General features: G+C 39.0%; 2 protein-coding genes across 2 annotated transcripts; one reads left to right on the top strand and one right to left on the bottom strand.

The window, feature by feature from the left end:
• The first annotated feature begins 228 nt into the window (after positions 1-228).
• On the top strand, positions 229-11,126 carry irak4 (interleukin-1 receptor-associated kinase 4). The gene is made up of 11 exons (XM_023272353.3): positions 229-572; positions 1,183-1,328; positions 2,513-2,677; positions 3,402-3,562; positions 6,698-6,762; positions 6,881-6,995; positions 7,076-7,185; positions 8,937-9,123; positions 9,611-9,673; positions 9,944-10,108; positions 10,903-11,126. Exons 1-11 carry the CDS (start codon positions 412-414, stop codon positions 10,957-10,959), a joined length of 1,395 nt encoding a protein of 464 aa, XP_023128121.1. The 5' UTR covers positions 229-411; the 3' UTR covers positions 10,960-11,126.
• A 186-nt stretch (positions 11,127-11,312) lies between these two features.
• On the bottom strand, positions 11,313-20,084 carry twf1a (twinfilin actin-binding protein 1a). The gene is made up of 9 exons (XM_023272354.3): positions 19,972-20,084; positions 18,549-18,629; positions 18,203-18,381; positions 16,304-16,399; positions 15,996-16,100; positions 13,906-14,031; positions 13,287-13,437; positions 13,044-13,165; positions 11,313-12,533 (listed from the first exon to the last, which is right to left on the bottom strand). The coding sequence occupies exons 1-9, from the start codon at positions 19,994-19,996 to the stop codon at positions 12,366-12,368; spliced, it is 1,053 nt and encodes a 350-aa protein (XP_023128122.2). The 5' UTR covers positions 19,997-20,084; the 3' UTR covers positions 11,313-12,365.
• Between the last annotated feature and the right edge of the window lie 1,673 nt (positions 20,085-21,757).

Genomic DNA, 21,757 nt, shown 5'->3' with positions numbered 1-21,757 from the left:
GTCACTGTAACACAGGGAACCTGTAACGACCACAGGATCTCTGCCTGTGTTTCTGACAGCTGTTCGGTAAAAAAAAGGACACACCACATTAACTTATTAATATGTCTCTAATACAGCCCCCTGATAATGTGTAACTACAACCTCTAAGTGTTGTGTTAGTCCTACTGCTAATACTGTCCCTCCTGCTTTTTATTTCCGTGTTGTAGGTGGAGACTGCAGCGGGGACTGTCCTCTGTGTTACGTTTGGGGAAGTTGCTCAATATCGGAAATTTTACAAAACTGCGGGCAAAATATAAGTTTGCTGTTGTTCTGCTTTTCAGTGTGTTCAGAGAGGAATAATTAACACCCAGACATAAACACGATGTCATCATGACGGTCGAGTAAAAAGTTTTTGTCGGGATATCTCGCAGGATGGACAAATCGGTAACTTCCGCTACTTATATTCGTAACATCAGTTATGGTGTGCGTCGCCAGTTGTCGGATTTTTTGGATCCTCAGGACAGCTGGAAAGATGTAGTGGTGTCTATAAAGAAACCCAGTGGAGAGCCCAGGTACAGTCAGCATCATATCAGGTAAGACAGGGACACACAGCCTCATCAAACTTTACTGTTTACCGAGTTAAACTGCAATTATTCTGTGTATTTATTTAGCTGCTAGGTAGCTAACTGCCTTGACATTAGTGCAGTTTTAGATCTATTATTTACTTTGGCTTATGGAGTCTTAATGAACATGTCAGTCACTTCATAATATACAGTTCACAACAGCAACAATACTACTAATAAACCCCATGACCCTTTACAGTTCTCCAAGGCATCATCAGGCTCCAAGCACACAGTTATAATGCACTTTGTGGTGGCCTTTAATGGTGTTTATTAAATATATTCAAGAAATAAATTCCAAAAAGACTGCTGTTCCAATCATTTATTCCATATTTTTTCTTACTACATCTATATCTAGTAAGACATGGTAATATTTTATGTAACCCTTATTTATAGATCTAGTACCTACCATGCATTTTGGAGTCATCTATATTTATGAATGGATTTGTCTTAAAGTATGATGTTTCATGTCTATTAAAGCAAATCTGTTTTAATGTCTTCATTCAAACATTCACACGGTTCTATCTATCTATCTATCTATCTATCTATCTGTCTATCTGTCTATCTGTCTATCTATCTCCAGGAGGTTTGAGCGTCTCGTGGCCCAGGGTCGGAGTCCCACCGTGGAGCTGCTCAATGACTGGGGAACCACCAACAGCACAGTGGGTGAACTTGTGGACATTTTGAAGAGTCACAAGTTACTGGCTGCTGCTAATCTTTTGCTGCCTGGTATGATTTTTTAAAGCCATTAAAATAACAATCACAGACTGCAGAAGTGTTGTTAGGATCTTATGCATCGGGAGCTCGTAATAGCCCATAATGCTTTATATTTTAATCTCTTAACTGCTCCATTTTAAGAGTAAAATGAATATAAAATGTGGTCAAAGTAACCCATGTTCCACATTAACATCACAGTGAGAGCAGGCAGCTAGACCACAGACTGTGTGCCTTGAAATCAGTCTTATTTATGTCTTACACAGCTGTAATCATATGTAAAGATGTACCCTATGATAAAAATCCCACCAGCCAGAACAGGGTTTCAAACTTTTATCTTGTTCATATTAATTTTACTCAATTGAATTTCAGGTAACCAACTCTTTAAGTAGTCCAGGAAAAGAGGTGCAGGTGCTGGTGAGAGGAAAAAAATTCACATATAAGTCTGACAACAAATTAGTACCCCAAAATAAAAACTAATGATAACAAAAAAAAAAAATGCAAAAAACATAATGTTTCTTCAAATTCTCAAAACTCTACTAACACGTACAACATCTTCATAAGAATAGTGTCCCTTGGTTTCCATTTTTGGAGAAAATATGTTCAGTATGTTCAGTGGGTGACCATATCAATTAAATACCTTTAATTGTCAATTTGTGACAGACTAAATCATCAACATCCTAAGACCTGAACTTTGGTTGGGCTTGCATTTTAGATTTGTTCCAGTTATTTGGGATAGGGAGTAACAAATAAATATAATAACTGGATAATATCTAATATCTGATTATTATGTTAAATATATTTATATTCAATTTATATGGTTATTATTATTGTTTTTATTAATAATATTATTCTTGTAGTTATTATTATTATTATTATTATTATTATTATTATTATTATTATTATTATTATTATTATTAATAACAAAACGCTCTTTTTTGGGGGGGAAAAAAGAAAAGGTGTCCACATATGCGGACACCAGGTCTTCGGAGGTTAATCAGACAAAAAGATTTAGGAAGTTGCACAACAAACTACCTTTCCTGTGCACTTCTTGTGCAGGTACAACAAAAGCTGCACTAACAAAGAATTCTTATCCCCAGACAGCAATAACAGTCATTTTTAGGGAAGAAAGAATAGTGCACCATAACAAGCACCAGCAAAATGACTTGTTCTGATGCCCTTTGTGTGCTTTTGTCCAGACACAGTGGTAGAGGTGACATCAGCAGAAACGCTGCAGATCTCCTCAGCAGAAAGACACAGCGACCTTCCAACCAGACTACTGGAGGAGAGAGAACCGCAGCCGCCACCTGTCACCTCTAATCTGCAGCCTCAGATACCGCAGAACACCGAACCAGCACACACAGGTGGTCAGACGGAGTTAATCCACATTGTAATTTGATTGACTTTTATGAGACATGTTAACACAGTCATGTTCATGTGCCTTTTTTTAAAAAAAAAATATGTGCCACTGGCAAACTGTAGTTATCAGCTGGAAACCTCAACTTCAGACATTATAGCACGATTTGCGTGTTTTCACAATAAGTCAAAAATCTTTGTGGGAGGAGGATAAAACTCGAACTAATCCTAAAAAAAGCAGTGTTGAGTGAAGAATTCAGAATTCAAATGTACAGAAATATGAGAAAAATGTACTTAACATAACTTGTTTTGCAAAAAAAATGGCCTCTGTGGTTTACTTAGTTATTACTGCGGTGGAATTCATTTTTTGGCAACATTTTAAGTTGTGAAACTAATTTTAGAGGCTTTATCTATTGTTGGGACAATTAAAATCTAGGAATGTACAATGTTTAGTATGCATGGTTCTGAAGTAACATTAAATCAGTACTTCATATATGTAGATATTTAGTGTAGTACTTAAATGAATGTACCTAGCTACACCACACCATTATAAACAAGGCCATTGTAGGATGGTGTAATGTTACTAACAAAGGTGATGTTTTGAATTCCTCACAAGCAGAACTGAAATGAATGCCATGGCTTAGACAAGTTGTGACTTTACATAATTCACCAGCAGGTGGCAGCACTGGGATATTGGGATATTGACCACTCTCCTGTGTGTTTCTCCATTAGAGTTGTCCAGTTTCTTGTACAGTGAGCTGAGGAGGATCACTGGAAATTTTGATGACCGCTCCCTGTCAGACGGCGGCAGCCGACTTGGAGAAGGAGGCTTTGGGACGGTGTACAAAGGTTTCCTGAACAACAGACCGGTCGCAGTGAAGAAACTCAATCCAGTGAGTGAAAAGATTTTCACACCAAGCACATACTTGTTGTTAATCTTGTGAAGCACATCTAGGGCTAACTGTTTTTAGAATTGACATTTAGATGTGTGCTTGTGCAGTACTCAAAAACATCATGGTACAACTTTTTTTGTTGCTTGATTGAAAAAGTAAACTTGCACGGTTTTCCACGACTAATCTACAAGAGACGTCTGTCTAGAACATAATTGATGTCAATGTAAGGTTTCTTGGAAGCACTGACATTTTTTTAAACTTTATTTACAAGACAATGACTTTATTGACATACAAGTTCTAGATGTGCAGCATCAGTTGTAGAAACATTTGGCTACAGAAGGAATGATGTTGACCTTATACAGGTGCTCCGTTGGTCGCGTCTTGCAATTGTTGAACCTATACCAGGTTGTTTACATTAGCACCACAAAGTCGGTATGATGAGGGCAAAGCCTAGTTTGAATGGCATCCAAAACAAAAAAGTAATTTGCATGTCTTTGCCAGTGTTGCTGGCAATGAGAAAGTTTCAGATTGGTTTGCAATCAAAATGTCTTTTCGGTGAAAAGATATTTTTCAGTTTGGTTTTTGTTAATGAATTTTTTTTTCTGTTGTGGACCAACTCCCAGACAAAACTATCCTTATCATCCTAGAGTGATTATTTCTAAATTGTGTGCTAAAAATGTTATTCAAGTCATGATAGAAAAGTATACAAATGTAAACAAGGCTTACCAGGAGTATCCATCAGAGGTTATAAGATAAATAACATACATTATGAAGATGACATAGTCCTGATTGCGAAGAGTGAAGAAAACTTGCAAATCATAGTATCCATAATTAATAGAGAGACAAAAACTTGGTCTGTGTTTAAACAAAAAGAAAACCGAAGCGATGGTAATTTCAAAGAAAAATATAATCCGAACCTGTAACATGGAATTAAACCAAGAAATACAGAAGCAGGTTCATCATTTCAAATATCTCGGTTCATGGATGACATCAAGTGTAATCTACTACACTACTCTACTACTCTACATCTGTGAAACAGACATCAGATGTAAGATAGCAATGGCAAGAACAGCATTTACGAAAATGACAAATATGCTGACAAATAACAAAATAGCAGTTAGCATCCGTATGAGGACTCTCAGCTGTTATCCTACCAGTTCTGATGTACGGATGTGAATCTTGGAACAACAACACTAAAATGTCAAACAAAATCACTGCAGCAGAGATGTGGTTTTACAGACGCGTGCTATGTATATCTTATACGGCCAGAATAACCAGTGAAGATGTTTTAAAAATACTAAACACAAATTATACGCTACTGAACAAAATTAGGACATGGCAAGCAACATTTTTTTAACACATCATGAGGAAAGAGACCCTGGAATATATCATCACAACTGGAAAAATTAATGGGAAAAGAGGACGAGGCAAACAGAGAATGAAAATGATAGATGGACTGACAGCATGGCTACACATGGAAAGGGCAACAGTCACAGTTCAGAAAGCAAAAGATCGGATTAGATCAGGGATGGGCAATTAATTTTCATATGGGGCCACGAGAAACTTGGACGGTTGTTAAGGGCCAGACCAGTACACTTAAAAGCTCTGCTCAATATATATCTCAATAAAAACAGTAAATGAAACAATACAATGATGTACAATGCCCAACTCTTGAATCTCTGCTCTCAGATCCCAAACTCGTTTAAGCACCTTGCCCAGGCTGATCCATCTGACAGCTGTCTGGTAACCAAGGTCACCATGTTCACTATCATCTCCTCCACAAAGACAACAAACTGTCTGTAATTCAATGCTCTTGCCCTGATGAAGTTAACTACTTTAGCTACAACATGAGTCACATGGTTGATTTTTAGCACTGACTTACACAGCACCTCCTGATGTATAATACAATGCAAAAATATCAGTTTCTGTTCTGGATTTATTTCAGTCACTTTATCTTGCATCCGTTTCAAAAGTCCAACATTTTTCCCTGTCAAAGTTGGACAGCCATCAGTTGTAACACCAACTAAATTCCCCCATTTTAGTCCCAGCTTGTTCATGCATGTATTTACCTCAGTGAACAAATTACTCCCCGTGGTGGTCCCTTTCATTGGCTGCACAGCTGCCAGCTCCTCCGTCATCTCAAAGGTTTTTGTTAGTCCACGTACAAAGATGAGTAACTGGGCTGTGTCACGGACATCACAGCTCTCGTCCAGAGCCGAGGAGAAAACGTCAAAATCGTACACTTTGTTGTGCAGCTGAAACTCCAGATTTATGCTCTCCACCCGCCTCGTTACGGTTCGCCTCCAAAGGGTCACATTAACGAACGCTCCTTCTTCTCCGGGCATATAAACGCTGCAGAGTCCACCAGACATTCTTTTATAAACTCTCTATCAGAGAATGGCTTACTGTTTTTGGCGATTTTGTAGGATATTACTAAACTCGTCTTGACTGCTGCATCCCTTGATGTGAGCTTTGGTAAAAAAAAATCCTTGCTGCTTTAGCAGTTTCTCTAGCAAACCTTCAGATATCCTCCCCGCTCTGTATCAGTCAAATGTTTGTACTTCTCCGCCATGTTTGGTCTCGTAATGTCGATTCAGATTATAATCCTTGAGCACCGCGATCTGTTCTCCACAAACTAGCCCACAGCTTTACCTCTGACTTCAGTGAAGAAATACTTGGAAGTCCATGTCTTGTTAAAAACTCTGCATTCGGAATCAATCTTTCTTTTTTGCCGTTAGCTGACCAACAAACCAATCAGCGCATATGCTAAGTATGGAAAGCACGCGCGAAAAAACGTTAATTTAGCAGATCTTTCAAAATAAAAGCAGTGCAGGCGTATTATCTGCATGTATTGTGATGAAATACATTTGCATTGACTTTTAATATTTTCCAGTGACCTCATACGGGCCAGTCAGGGTCATCCGGCGGGCCGGATGTGGCCCTAGGATGCCCAGGTCTGGATTAGATGGAGAGAAATGATTGCCTACACTGAATGGCGTGGCACTTGATGGATTAAAAAATGTTGTGTTTTTCATATACCACTCTATATTTTGCAGAAAAACTAAATATCGCAATGTTAGTTTTTTTTGTAATTTCATGCTGCTTTAACACGACACAAAATACGATCTCTTTTAGGTGGATGACATGCCACTGGACAAGCTGCAAGTTCAGTTCCACCAAGAGATCCAAACTCTCAGCGTGTAAGTTTCGCACATCTAACTCTCAGTAAGATGGTGAATCAACATACTGCAGATTGGCACATTAAATTAGTATATTTACAAATGCAGGTCTGCTCTGATCACACTGTTTTTTCCACAGGTTGAAACACGAGAACTTGGTTGACATGCTTGGGTTTTCCTGTGATGAACAGCACCTGTGCATAGTGTACGCCCTCATGTCCAATGGCTCTCTGCTGGACCGACTAGCTTGCTTGGTAAGCACCATTCACTACCACACAGACGGCCTTCTAGTACCTCAGCCCTCACTCAGAGGATTGTATGGTTCTCCATTTAGGAAGGAAGTCCTCCGCTGTCCTGGCACCAGAGATGCTTGATAGCAGAAGGAACAGCGAGAGGTTTGGAATATCTGCACTGCAACCATCATGTCCACAGAGATGTTAAAAGGTACACAGAGTGAAATGTTTCTGATTAGTAGTGCCCTCTAAATGATCTTTTCCTAAAAGAATAGTTTGTCAGTTTACAGAAATTTTCTTTCTCACTTTCTTTCTGAGAATTAGATGAAAAGACCAATAATGTCTTTTAAACATTAAACCACAGACAGCAGCTGGCAAGCTTAGCTTAGCATTAAAATTGTGAACAGGTCATTAGCCAAATATATTGTGTAAATTTAGCGGTCTTTAAAGAGGGTAATGGGCAGAATTAGTTAACATGTTGTTTTACAGCTTGGTTCAACAAAAAAGGTAAATTGTTATTCATTGATTAGTGAAAGTCAGATGTGCTACGAGGATGATTTTGTTATCTTTAAGTACAGCCAGACTAGCTGTTTCTCACCGTTTCCAGCTAAGCTAAACTAACCTGCTACTTACTTTACATATTTAATTTTCTCAGCACCAAGCACTTTCTGGTGTTTTTTTTTTTTTTTTGCTCCTGTCATATTTTTACTCACTGTTGGTTCCTATTTCACTACAATATAAAGTCCCCCACCTCTATGGAAACAGCACAACCATGACTGGAAGTAGAGAGAACTCAAACATATCTTTTGTGCATTGTGTGGCACAGGTATAATGATATAACATTAGAGTGTGAAAACTGTTTTGTTTTTTTTTTTTTTTTTTTAAATTATTTATTTTATTATAATTGAAAAAAGTGGGACTCAGTGGTTAGCACTTTCACCTTGCAGCTAGAAGATCCCTGGTTCGCCTAGACCTGGGATCTTTCTGCATGGAGTTTGCATGTTCTCCTTGTGCATACATGGGTTTTCTCCAGGTACTCCGGCTTCCTCCCACAGTCCAAAAACATGCTGAGGTTAACTGGTAACTCTAAATTGTCCATAGGTGTGAATTTGAGTGTGATTGCTTGTCTCTATATGAAGCCCTGTGATAGACTGGTGACCTGTCCACGGTGTGTTGCACTTGCGGAATCAACATGTGCTACATATTTTCAGTTGCTCTCGAAAAAAAATAGTGGCTCCATATGCCATAGATAATTACTGTTGCTATTTTCATTTTTACAACCTCTACAAACTCTGTGTTTTTCATGCCACTCTGCACATGAACTCTAGAAAAATATTTCCCCATGCAGAATGTATCATCCAACAACTTGCCCCTCTGTATAGCTTTTTTGAGCCACGCTGCATTTATTTGTGGATCAAGTCTGTTTTTGTTTCCTCTCAGACTTCTCCTCATCTCCTCTCTACTTTGTAAATGCAGCCTGCAGTTCAGCCAACAATTCTGTGATTTTTTTTGTCATGTGACTTTTAGTCACAGCTAAATCAGTCATGGCCTCTCAGTTGTGTGAGGAGCACAGATTTGTGTTTAGTTTTTTTCACATTCTGGTGCAAATCCATAGTGAGACATTACTCCATAATGAATAACGTGATTTTAATGAATTATCGCAATTTTAAACTTAGATACGGTCATGTTCAAATCCACTAATTCTTTCTGTTTTCACCATTTCTGGCTCTGACAAAGTGTAGTTTAGATTTTTTGAAAAAGGTAACATGCCTTTCAGACCCACAGGCAGGTTTTTGAAGAGATTTAACAGACGTAACAGTATTATTGATCATCTCATGTAACTCTTGGCAAGAAATTCATGAAGTACATTTAATCATTCCTTTAACATGAGCAGAAAAATTGTATGTTTTAAATCAAATTATGTTTAAGTGCTCACTGTCACTCGTGTTTTTTTTCTGTTAGTGCAAACATCCTCTTAGACGAAAACTTTGTGGCTAAGATCTCAGATTTCGGGCTGACAAGAGCTTCGGCCAATCAGACGTCGACAACTATGATGACGGAGAGGATTGTTGGTACTTGTGCTTACATGGCACCTGAGGCACTAAGAGGAGAGATCACACCAAAATCTGACGTCTTCAGTTTTGGAGTGGTAGGCTTTCTGCAGACACACTCACATGCGTTATGTTAGGAATAGAGAAACTGCAGCCGTAATGTAAAAACAGAACAGCGCTCAGCGTTTTACTTGAGTGCAAGGTTCTCCCAAACTACTGACACATACATAATTGCAGAAAACAAACATTATAGTATACATTTCTTCCCATTTGTGAAAATAGAGCTGTATATTGTGCATCATCTTACATTATTTCCCACAAAAAAATCTGTGTCACTGTATTTTTTCGGCTGCAGCTGTACTGTATTAGTAGCTAAATGTAAAACATATGATCCATCGCATGAATGATTTATTGACTGATTTCCTTCCATACAGTTCACTGTACACAGCACATTCAGTAGGTCTCATTTGGACAGCTGAGGGAACAATACAGTGTCGGTGAAGCTACCTGGCACATGGAGGCGTAATAAAGGTTCCCTGTTGCCCAGAGCCATGTGATTAACCCCCATCTGTCTGCTGTCTACAGGTGTTGTTAGAAATATTGTCTGGACTCCCGCCATCTGATGACAACCGGGAGCCACAGTTCTTGGTAAGCTGCACAAAAGAGGCCTTCACTGTGTACCTGTCAAGCAACAGTTTGCGATTACAACCTCATAAAGATTTTGTATTCAATAAGCAAGGGCACATCAGTTAATAGAGGAATTGAACCCAAGTTCAATCTCTGCTTATGATATGCTGAGCAATCCCAAGTGCTGTTTAATACTCAAATCCATTTCTTGGGAGTAAATGCCGATGGAAATCCAGGCAGCATGATAAAAACAGTAATACTGTGTGTTTTCTCCCTCCCTCACTCTCCAAGATGGATGTGAGGTATGAAATAGATGATGAAGATGAGAAGCTGACTCTGGAGGATTTTCTGGACAAAAAGATGAGAGACTGGCAACTGAGCCACGCGGCGACTATCTACTCTCTGGCCTGTCACTGCCTGCATGATAGGAAAAACAGACGACCAGTCATCAAACAGGTAAAGTGAGGAAAGATTCTGGCAGATATTCTAAGAGGAAAGTGTATGGACCAACTACTGTCTTGGCATCTGTACTACTTTCTGTCTGTCACTTTGTATTTTGAGCTTCTGGATGACTGATTAGTCTGGTGAAGGACGTCTAATGATAACAAAACCAACAACGTGTCCTTAAGTTATATCAGTACTCAGCCACAAGCCCAGTTAGTTGTATTCAATAATTAAATCTTTAAAAAAGAGCACATTAGTACACATACTTTCCTTTTAATTAATTGCTCATTAATTTCCTGAAACAGTAGGCTATTGTAGCTGTTAGCAAGCATTACTCAAACAGGAATAAGTAGTACACTTGTTTGACACTGTTGTGAGCTGGTGTGCCACTGAGCATTTATTGCAACAGAACAGTGTATAAAGACTTAAAATTATCATCATTTTATTTTAGAAAACAGCAAAGAAATAGTTCAAATAAGTAAATAGTGTATTTGAAGCTGAACTCCAGTAATCTAATGCAGAATAAAGCAACATCCATTTTTGCTACAAAAATCAGTGGTTTCATGTTGTTGCTACCATTTATCCTCAATGAAGTGTTACTAAATTGAATTCTTATAGTTTGGTTTTAATCAAATATAAAAGAATTTGAGACAAATTACTATAGCATAAGATTTGATGTACATGCCCGCTTAAATTTCAGATGTCATCAAAGTTTTAACTCTCCAAAACACATAAAAATCAGGAGTCCATGCATTATTTGTAGGATTTTGTTACCCTGTAGTAAAGATTGCTGTCTGCCTTCACAGGTTCTTTCAGAGATTCGTGGAGTTGTCAAAAGCGTTTCACTGGAGTCAGACGTGTGACTGAAGCAGAGCATCCTGGGGATTTCTCAGCCATCTCGTCAGAGCACACTGACAAATGTATTTTTATTTGCAGCGGTTTTATATGAATGAATGTTTCTTGTTGACTGTGATGAACCAAAATATTTTTACATCAGATTTTGTAATAAAAAAAAATCCTGTGTCCTGTATTTTTGATATGTAGCTTAATTTGTGATAGTTACAAAAACACTGCAGTATGCGGCAATACCATTACACATGTTGTGAACTTGTTCAGTCAGACTTGATGGCTTAATACACTGACAATGCTGAAAACAGCTGTTCTTGCGTTTCTACGTATTTATTGTGATGACAGTTAAAGGAATAAAATGAAAACGTGTGATTTAAATATTTTATTTTTCTTCTTAAAAGAAAGATTTGTAAGAAAACAAATAAGACCAAACATGATTTTCTTCTATTATAATGACACTGTATGAAGATAAAGGGAACTTCCCTTCAAACATGAGGTGAACTTAGTAGTTTGCCTAATATTAATCAGTAGACCAGTGGATGTGGCAACACTTTGATCAAGGTACTTATAGGATTCCCTTTCCTATCCGGTAGCTTAGCATTCCCTCCTATATGGGAGCCAGCAAGGTTTGAGTAGCTTCCTCTTGTGAAATCTGAGATGTATTGATGTAATATTTCTGGAAGCCCCAATACTTTCCACTGTGATCCTCACCGACACAGACAATCACCAGACTGTTTCTTAATCATAGAGCATCACACAGCTACAATATGTACATTTACAGCACTTGCATAGAAAAATAAGTTTCTCAGCAGATGATTTTTCATGTAAACCACAGTTATATCAAAAAAGAAGTCAATTTTCCAATATAAAATGCACTGTTAAAATGAATCAATAGACACAAGTGGGATAATTAGAATCTTTTCTGCTTTGGAGCACCTCATTGTGCAAACAGTTGGAGACAAATGTTGAACACATTAGACACAGAAACATTAATTGACACGGACTTAAGGAATGCAAGTTAAGAATTCGAGCATGTGAACTCAAAAATGGGGGAATTTTACATCATATTGGCGCAAGTTCACATTAGTCGCACTAGCAAGTCTGAGAGCTGGCAACACTGGAAAAACCTCATCTTCGACTTTGGGCCTCTTTGACTCACTGTCAAGTATCTTTTGTGAATATACTAACATACATAAATACGCTTCCATTTGGCAAGCTACAAATGGAAATTCTGAAGTGTGTCATTGCTCAGTTGTCCTTGGCGTGCATAGTTGGGTCTCTGGGTGAACTCTGTGGGAATTTGAGGTTGTCGTCTTATTCTTTTAAACAAGTGTATCAAATATGATTTCCCCCCATCGCGGGAATGTTCCACTGTGGAACGTGCACGGCATGGAGGTGGCGGTCGAGTGCTGAGGTCTGCTTAATCTTCCTCCTCTCCCTCTGCGGGTGGTCTGGTGATGCGGCGGCCACCCCTCTTACCAGCAGGGCCTTTGGGCTTGGCAAAGGCCTGCTTGTGTGCATGCTGCTTGGGATGCACCTCCTCATACAGGAAATCACTGGTCAGTTCATCCCCATTGTCAATTTCCAACTTGGAAACAGAAACGGCACATATGAGCGGATGTAATCCACTACTCTACTTTAACTTCCACTCTTTGAGCAATTTATCTTCTTTTTGTAAATAATGGTCTACTGTGCTCATGCTCATCAGTTTCAAATACCATTTCAAATTCTGTGACCCACAAAACAAATTTACTTGTCAAAAAAATTCCCTTAGACTTCCCGAAAACCTCTTTTCTCAGTCAGTTTCAGAAAAGTAATGACTTCACATTGGATATTTCGGTCTCTTGTCTGTTCTTGCTACTTTAAAGTGAGCAGCACTCACTGACAAGAAGAGTTTTATGCTCTTGATCACAATTTTTCATCATGACAGGTAGTTTTTTTTTTTTACCTGTTAGCACAATAAAATTTTGCAAATTCAGCACTGTTCTTCAACCCCTTTTTCCTGCCCTGGAACTTTACTGTACTCAAGGTGAGAGGCATCTATCTAAGCTGTGTTTTGCTGGAGTATTATTCCTGTTTCTGCGGAGGGGTTCCTTACCTTTTTCACAATCTCAATCTGGAGCTTGTTTTCCACCATGTCAACCAGGGGATTTTTGCAGCTGGAGTACAGCATCCTCTCTCGAATGGTACAGTTGTACCCTGGCATAGAATAAATGAAGACTGCAAGAAAAAAAGAGGAAAATGAAATGAGGGAACATGAAGTACCATTTAGAGCAACATAATATTGCACAAAAACAGTGACTTCCTCAACTGTTCATAAAACTCATGAGAAACTATTCACCTGTAGACTCCAAGTAGTCACCCTCGTGGGAATGTTTGTAGAGGAAGAAGTGGTAACGTGCAGAATCTTTGGGGATTCTTACTGGCAGGTCTTTCACCTCTGTTGGCTCAGTGTTGCACAGTCGAATCAGCTCTTGTTCTTGATCTACGTGCTGTTCACAAAGATAATGAAACGTTACTCTCAATGTAGGCTGAGGGTGCTTGAACCCAAATCCCTGCTTTAAATGCCAGACCAATTTGGAAAATCTCTGTGGGGGCACTAAGTAGCAAACTGCCTCCCCTATTTTCAGGTGTGTTTGAGTGAAGCTGGTCAAAACTTCAGTGGATAAACAGAACAAAACAAATGGCTTCTCTGCAAGGCTTTTCGACTAACAAACAAAAAGGGAGCTGAGGAGGACGCAACAGTGGCCACAATTATTCCTTTGTACTTTGAGCTGATCCGATCTTGTGACATGAACCCTCTGAATTTCAATGAGGAGACACAAAGGCTTTTTGGGCAAAATGAGTAACTCTTTGTATCAATCTAGAAACAACAACTGATCAAAAAAAAATCTCTACCTCTCCAAACAAGATAAGAGAAAAGAACTGATTTCCACATTCAAATTACTACTACAACTCACCAGCTGCACATAGTTGAGTTTCTTGTCCCTAAAAAATTCAAGTGCTTCGACAGCGTCTTTGTGAAGAGGGAAAGCCACTCCCTGCAGTGTCTGCTGCTTGGTGTCCACGCTTATGTCAGTCTGCACCTGAACACGCCACAAACACAGAGACACACAAAAACAAGAGGCACTTTAGGTTTCTACTGTCCCACTATCCTCACTATGATACACTTCGTTAAACAACAGCAATTATGGTAATGAGGCCTTTAAATAAGCTGATCAGTGCACTACTTCTATAATAACAACAATGGGTCATGTTAATGATTTGCTACAATTAAAACAAAATTTAATCTTTATTAATATACACATTTACACAAAAGCATGCTCCAACAGCCGAACAGTTAGTTGACTCTACAAAGACAACCTGTGCTATATAGGAAGGAAACAGTTTCTCACATGCTCCTGACTTATCATGTTCACAAAAATGTGTCACCAAACACATGCACACATATTCAATACAGAACAAACTCTGGTGTTCAAATTCAGTCATGTGGGGACAAATCAATGCAACATTCTGTGAGAGTGTCAACAGGCTTCCACTGATGATTCTGGTGTCTAATATTTTTTGAATGAGCAAAATGGAATAAATATTCTTCATTTCAGTCATCTGAAATCATCATAAAAAGGTTCACAAGAGCAACAAACAGCTTTGAATGCTGGAACACGATGATTATAGATGAGGTGCTTGTATCGGAAGTGACAAGGCGCCTCCACGAAATCACACAGAAAACTGGAAACGCTGGAAGGATTACACTGATGGATTGCATCTATTTTTAGAGGCCTGTTCCCACAAAATGAAATGCCGTGCAAACATGATTGAGCTGCCGATGTAGCTACCTCGCATACCAAAAAGGATTGTGGGTCTTTTTATCCATCTGCTTAGTAAAAGGCAGGCATTCTCCAAGGCATGGTAATGATAAATATTTCAAAGCCTCTTTTTTCATCTAGGCAGTACAGATTAATGGTATATTATCTTTCCTCAACAGCTGGTCAAGAGGGACGAGCACAAACCTCACTTCCCAGTTGCACTGCTGCTTTTAATTGACCATACTTTGGAGAGACACTGAGCTACTCAAAGCACTTCCATAAATGGTAAGAAAGACAGTTCTTGTTTATGTGGCAGCCTGAGAGAGCAGCAATTAGAAAAAGGTTGTTTCTCAAAAAAGAAGAGTACAACTGGGTTGATTTGTAGGAGTGCTTCTTAAAGTCTGGAACTTCAAATGAAGCTTTTTGAAGGTTCTGTCTGGTGCGCTCTGTCTGGTAGTGCCCTGAAGCTCCTCACATGAGCAGCGTAAACACTGTTGACGATGTTAGGAGCATGCAGTGGATATCACATTACAGTATTACTTTTTCTTATCACAACAAAAGGCAAAGTACAAAGATATAGCTGAGCTGTGCCCCATACAGAATCACTGCCAAATACTCCAACCGCTCCCATTTGCATGTAGCGCTGAACACAGAAATTTAAGATAGGAACACTCATAAAAAAGCTTTTCTTGAGCCACTGTGTTGATCAGGCTACACGAGATTTACGACTGTAAACAATCCTTCTTATGGAGCCACAGGCAAGAGATGTACAAGCCTAATAGATTCATCTCTGCCAACATCCTGCTGTTCTAATGCATCAGCATCTCTGCACTGTGTTGATACTGCCAGGCAAGCATATGCACACTTGCACTGCTGCTGACCTTGTGCTGCTTGGAAGGCTGCATCGCTGGCCTTCATTGATACCCCACACTGCTTCTAGTGGGATTTACATCTCGCACACAGGAGATGTGATGAGGAGGAAGCATGCTGCAAGCTGATGTCAGCTATTTTTTCCTCTCCTGCTAAAGCCTCGAGAGTAAGGATGACGTAGTATGAACTGAAACAGAGCCTAATCCGCAGCCATTTCAGAACATGTCAAACCAGAGAATTCGTCAACAGGTGGTGACTTCTGTGTACATGAGCACTGCGCAACACTTTATATCCTCCACGATTATCTCGAATGTATGTGGTGATCAGAACATGAAATCCAAACAACTTGTCTGTGTTTGTGTGTCTGCGTTTACCTCATTTAGTTTGATCTGTCTCAGTTCCTCCTCTGCAGCAGTGAGGGGCAAAGGAGCAGCCTGCGAGGTCAGATATTTCCTGTAACCGCTGAGGTTCAAATCGTCCTGGGGCCAAAGAACAGCGCAATCACACATCATACAATAAAACAGTCTGACTCACTAATATAACAATCGCAGCTCCTATCCGCTGCAAAAAGCATTCAACGCAGAAGCTTAACTTGTAAATGGTAGACTCTTAAGCTTCTTACTGAAGTTTGAGCACATAATAGAGTTTTTCATTTCATTTCAAGTGTTGTTATACGACCAACCTTTGCGGTAGCGAAAATTTCATCCTTGATGTGCCCGCCTCCAAACTCTTTCTTCAGTGTTGCTCTGGTAGCAGCATATAACATTTTATGTCGCACCTGTTAAGAATATAAAGAAAATCTTTCTTGCTGAGTGAACTAGTAAACAGGGTTAAGAATTATTTTTGATGAAAAGTGCAGTCCCTTTTTTATTTGTCTGTTCTGAATATTTCTCACTGTTTTTTTATAGAAACAATAAATTACAGAAAAGAGAATTCATCTTATGAGCACAATTGTATTGTACATTGCCTTTAATTGCTGCTTGTGTATCCTAAAAAGACAGCAACAAAGCACTACTAGTGGTCAGACACTGGACAGGGTACCTTTAAATGCTCACCCTATCAAATTTGTGAATTTACCCCATAAAACTACAGCTGAATGAAAAGGCCTAATCCAGTGTGGTGTCAGTTGCAAACAAGTTAGCACTATGAGCAAACTCCTTTACGCTGATAATAGAAACCAGCTCTCGTCTGAGAGCTTTTCTATTTCTCCCTTTTTAGTAATTAGTTAATACATGAAAGAATAATACAGTGATCTTTTCCCCACATGGCACTCCACATAAGTACTCTCCATGCACAGACAGAATGTTGTTCTGATGTGCGTTTCCCAACCAGCCACGTGATGACAAACAAGGATCATATAATCATGATAAAAGGCAGAGGGAGGGGGCTGTACTACAGAAAATTATACGTTTTGCTGTAAAAACATTTTGATACAGCCATATTGCACTTTGAATTTTTTTTCTTTTCATTATTTGTTTGGAATGGTTTGTGTTTTGGACAGTTTATTATTTATTACATTTGATATGGACATCACAGCAGCATTAGAAATTTATGCACCAGATGGACAAGATACACTGTGTTTAGTGTTTGTAACTGGAATGCTAACAAACAATGTATAATATAAATAAAATGTTCAATGCACATGTGGAACAGATATTTCCACATCAAACAATGTAAAATAACAGTATTCTGGATATCATGTTTCTATATTTACATTGAATTTGAGTGTTATAGGTGCACACATACCAATCATAGGTCAAAACATTGCTAAATTTAGTAGTTGATTTATAAAGAAGAAGTTTAATGAAGAGCCATTTGAGAGATGAAACAGTTGTCTCTTATTGCTGAGTTAAGTTGAATGATCTGGCTGACTGATAAAAGTCCATCACTAGAATCAAAAACACACTAGATCAATTTAGTCATGGCAGCATGTGTGCGCTGGTTGTGAAATTATTTTGCAACTTCCAGACAAGCCTCAACCTGAAGCCCTGTGCTTTGAGCTAGAGGAATGTTAAGCTCAGCTATGTTGTCCAGAAAGTAAAATTTGAGCTCAGTTCCACTATGAAGTTAGAGTGCCATAAATACACTGCAATCTCTTCTCCTTGCCACATTCCTCTTTCCACTGCTACAGAAACAACATTTGTCTGTTTATTTGTCATGCCCACTATGAATCAGAGTGACTCCACATTATAAGTGGTTCATCAAGTTTCACTGAAAGCGAATGACAATGACTTAGGTAACTTTGTGCGGGTCGAGAACACATCAAATGCAAAACACAAATTTGCATGACAAGGAAACAACAAAGAATGATAAACCCATTTCACCTTAGAGGCACTAAGAGAGTGAATTCTAAGTCAGGGAATGACAGCTTGAGGACAAGTACCATGCTATTTGGAACACCATAATCTACCCATATTTAGATTTCAGGAGGCCTGTTAGGAAATAATGAATGCATACAGAGAATGACTGCCTTGATGTGGAAAACCCCACCCATCTGATACCCAAAGCAGAGGAGGACAAAAAAATGCCAAGAAGAATGAAAAACTATTCATTAAAGTCAGTGCAGGCTGAGTTTACTTACAGTAGAGTGGTCCGGTGACCAGGCCAGGAAGATCCACTCATAGCCTTGGTTGTTAGTGGAGTCCAGCCGGTACAGAATATAGCAGGGCACGTCATCCTCGAGGAGGGGCAGCACTAAGGAATCATACTCCTGGTCCCATTTCTTTGATGCTTTCCTGGTGGCGCCCAGAGTCAGCTGCTCTGGAAAGCAGATGTGTGCAACAAAAATTTCAGCACCGCATGGGTTTGTTAGTCACGCTGACAGTCTAACGTCAGCCTTAGCAAAAGTTTGGGCAGAAGTACAAGTTCTGAGTTTTCTTGGCAGAAGAAGCTGTAAACAAACGTCAGGACACCGGGACACTGCTTACCATCTTCAATGACGATCTTTAAGGCTCGATACTGATCTCCGCTCTTGGCACTGGCAAAGACATCCTTCACATCATTCCCCGCTGAGGATAGACAGAGAGGGGGTCAGACTCTTTCTGTTTTAAACAGAAGCCTGCTCGACAACAACACACTCTTCCTAACATGCCCACATAGAGTCATGGATTGTGAGTCTGGACCTTAAAGTTTCATGAATTATGCTGTGAACCATCAGATGCCACTCAAAGACAAACTACACATACTAAACATGCAAATTTCATTGGAACATTCTGAACAACCTTGAGATCAAACAAACGAAAATAAAGAACTAACTTTGTGGTGCAATGATTTTATAGCCACTTACACTGGATAGTGTTGGGTTTCAGTGAATAAAGACTGGCCACCTTTGACCCTAAACCCTGGCACAATAAAAAAATAAAGTCTTTTAACTCTCATTTTTACCAGCGTCCTGATGATCTTAGCTGCAGTGACTGTGCAGTTTTCCACTCAAATAACCTTGCCAAACCTGGGTCAAACACAGATACGTATAGATTAATTCTGCAGGAGGGCAGACCTGCATAACTGTAACAAGTGTTTCTCATAACACAAATACTCATACACATTGATAGATTTTTGAAAAAGAGCATTCCGATACAGGAATAGTTTTTTTTTCTGCACAAATTGAGCATAGCTGGATATAGCCAGACACAAATAAAGGGGAACACTGTAAATCAGAACAACCCCCAGAGTAGGATCTGCATTCAAATTGAAGACAATGTATATAAACCCAGCAGTTTGTGGCAAAGAGTTAGCACACATTTGCAATTGCTACCTCTGCCCGTCTAGTATGAGCTCATCTAATTTGCAATTTGTTTAACCTGACGGTAAATGCATTTCTCCCAATGCAGACTGTAAACAATTCTGCTACGCTGCTGAAATATATAGCAGGAGGTCACTTTCTAATGAAGTCCGTTTTTATAATAACACAATGTGGGTAACGTCGGTGCTTTTCACGTATTTATGGGAACAGCAGCAGGTACCAGGCCAGCAGTTTGTTTAAATGAAGGCGTCGCCCCTCCATTCAAAGCCTAAACGAACGTTACAGGAGTTTAGCTTTATGTTGAGAAGCTCGTGTATAAAATGATTTTGTAGTACAGTGAAAAAGAAGTTAAGAGTAGTCGTGATTTAGGTAGCGGGTGAAGTGGCTAAAGACTCGAGGATTAGGTTCTCCACAGCTAAAAGTGCCCAAACAGAGCACCGCTGAGCTCACACATCACAGCAGCTCTGAGCTAGCTAGGAGTGGCTAGCTAACTTGACGCTAGCTTTTCGATGCAATGAATTGTTTCAGGGGCTTAAAGCTCTCCCCGCCAAAAGCAAACAGCCTCACAACAAAATAAAGAAACACGGGAAGCAGAGAAACGCATCTACCTTGAATGCCCGTTTGGTGTGACATTGTGTCTTTCGTCGTATGAAAAGCTGATGCAGCTGATGAGGCGAAACCAGGGCAGAGAAGCAGGAAGAGAACGACACTGACAAGCCCCGCCCCGAATGTGTCGTCATCAACATCAAAATCACGTGGTGTGGGCAATAAGTTTGATTTTATTTTTTAAAATTATAAATATCTTTTTAAATTATTTGTGATAGTTAAGCATTGATACAGCACATTACAACAACAAAGAACATAAGCAGCAACAGTGTAAGAACCGTTCAAGAATTTGATCATTTTAATGATTTTATCAACAAATGTGTCCTACATTCTTACCTAATATTGTAATGCTGTCTTGGAGAGAGGATCTTTTAAAATTCTTTCTTCTCTTTAGTATAAAGTTGTATATAAACATTGGGTATCTCTGTACAAATTATGTGTTTTATTCATTTCTGATGAATGGTGGCATTTAAAAAGCTTTGTCTGAGCTGTGCTTCGGATTATTGCCCTCAGTGTTGTCAGTTTCCCCACTGACTGGCTGACTGACAAGCATGGCATTTGCATTAATAATTCATTCATGCTTATTTGAATCAATCCCTCCCTCTACCTGTGCAGTGTTTCCTGGAACTTGCACTCAGAAAAACAAAGAACTGGCACAAAAATTGGTCTTTGCAGTGATGCCGTAGAAGAGCAGTTTTAAGTTCAACAAAGAACCTTTTAGCAAGAAGTTCTTCAAGGAATCATTCCCTCTAACTGTTCTTTAAACAGTCCCCAAAGGTGCCTCAAAGAACCAGCAAGAAACATTTCCTTTTAGCACCATGAATGGTGCTCCAAAAAACTTTTGCAAAAAAATAAAATGTAAGAATGTGCAGCAATTTTGGGTCTTCCATTATAACACATCTGGAATTGTGAAATTGCATTGGGCATTTTGCACTGTTTTGTGATGGCTTATAGTTATAATGAAAACAATTATTAATATACAGCTCTATTTTGATGCTATTAACTGCTACCAAACCAAATAACTCAATAAGAACCAGATGCCTTGGGAAGAACCATTTTATAATATGTGATAATACGATTGGTTTATATAATACAGTTAAGGTGGTCTTTCCTTCTCTTTTTTTTTCTCCTACAGACATACCTTTGGTAAATGTTGTGAAAGGACTCGATTTAAACTCCATCTGCACATTGCACTTGTTTCTAAAACAACTCTGACTTATCAAGATGTTCATTAGTGGAACAACATATCGCCACTCCTGTGTCAACTGAACCTTTATGTAACTCCTTTGCAGACTTGTAGGGCTTTGGATCACTTTGTTGATCTTCGAGATTTTGTTTTATCTTCCACAGTTGAATCACATCTCCAGCAGTGGAAAGTGCAAACTGGAGGCACTTTTCTGCACTCTGCTTTGTAGTCCCTTTTTCAAATCTTTACTCGGGTGCTTAGAGGAGCCCGTCGTTGTTAAATGCTACTACAAGATTTGAACAGTCAGAGAATTTATCAGCTCTGGAAATGTCAACAGCTGAGTAAATAAAGCTATGAGCAGAACTTGTGCATGTTGCATAATTGCTGATTCATTTTTTCTCTACCTTTTATTTCCATACAAAATAAACAAACTGCATTCTAACCCTAATAACCTGATCTTTGCATACAGCTGCTCATTGTACTCATAAGGGACACATTTCCTTATTAGGTGTTTAATCTAATCACCTAAAACAGGCCAAAAAAGAAGTAGGAAAGGAAAGAGAAAAGCATTTCAGTCATTACCTGCATGTGTTACATAGTTA

The sequence above is a fragment of the Amphiprion ocellaris genome, chromosome 3 (genome assembly GCF_022539595.1).
Source record: "Amphiprion ocellaris isolate individual 3 ecotype Okinawa chromosome 3, ASM2253959v1, whole genome shotgun sequence".
NCBI lineage: Eukaryota > Metazoa > Chordata > Actinopteri > Pomacentridae > Amphiprion > Amphiprion ocellaris.
Note: the sequence above shows the minus strand (reverse complement) of the source record. Positions and strands in the feature narration are given on the sequence as shown.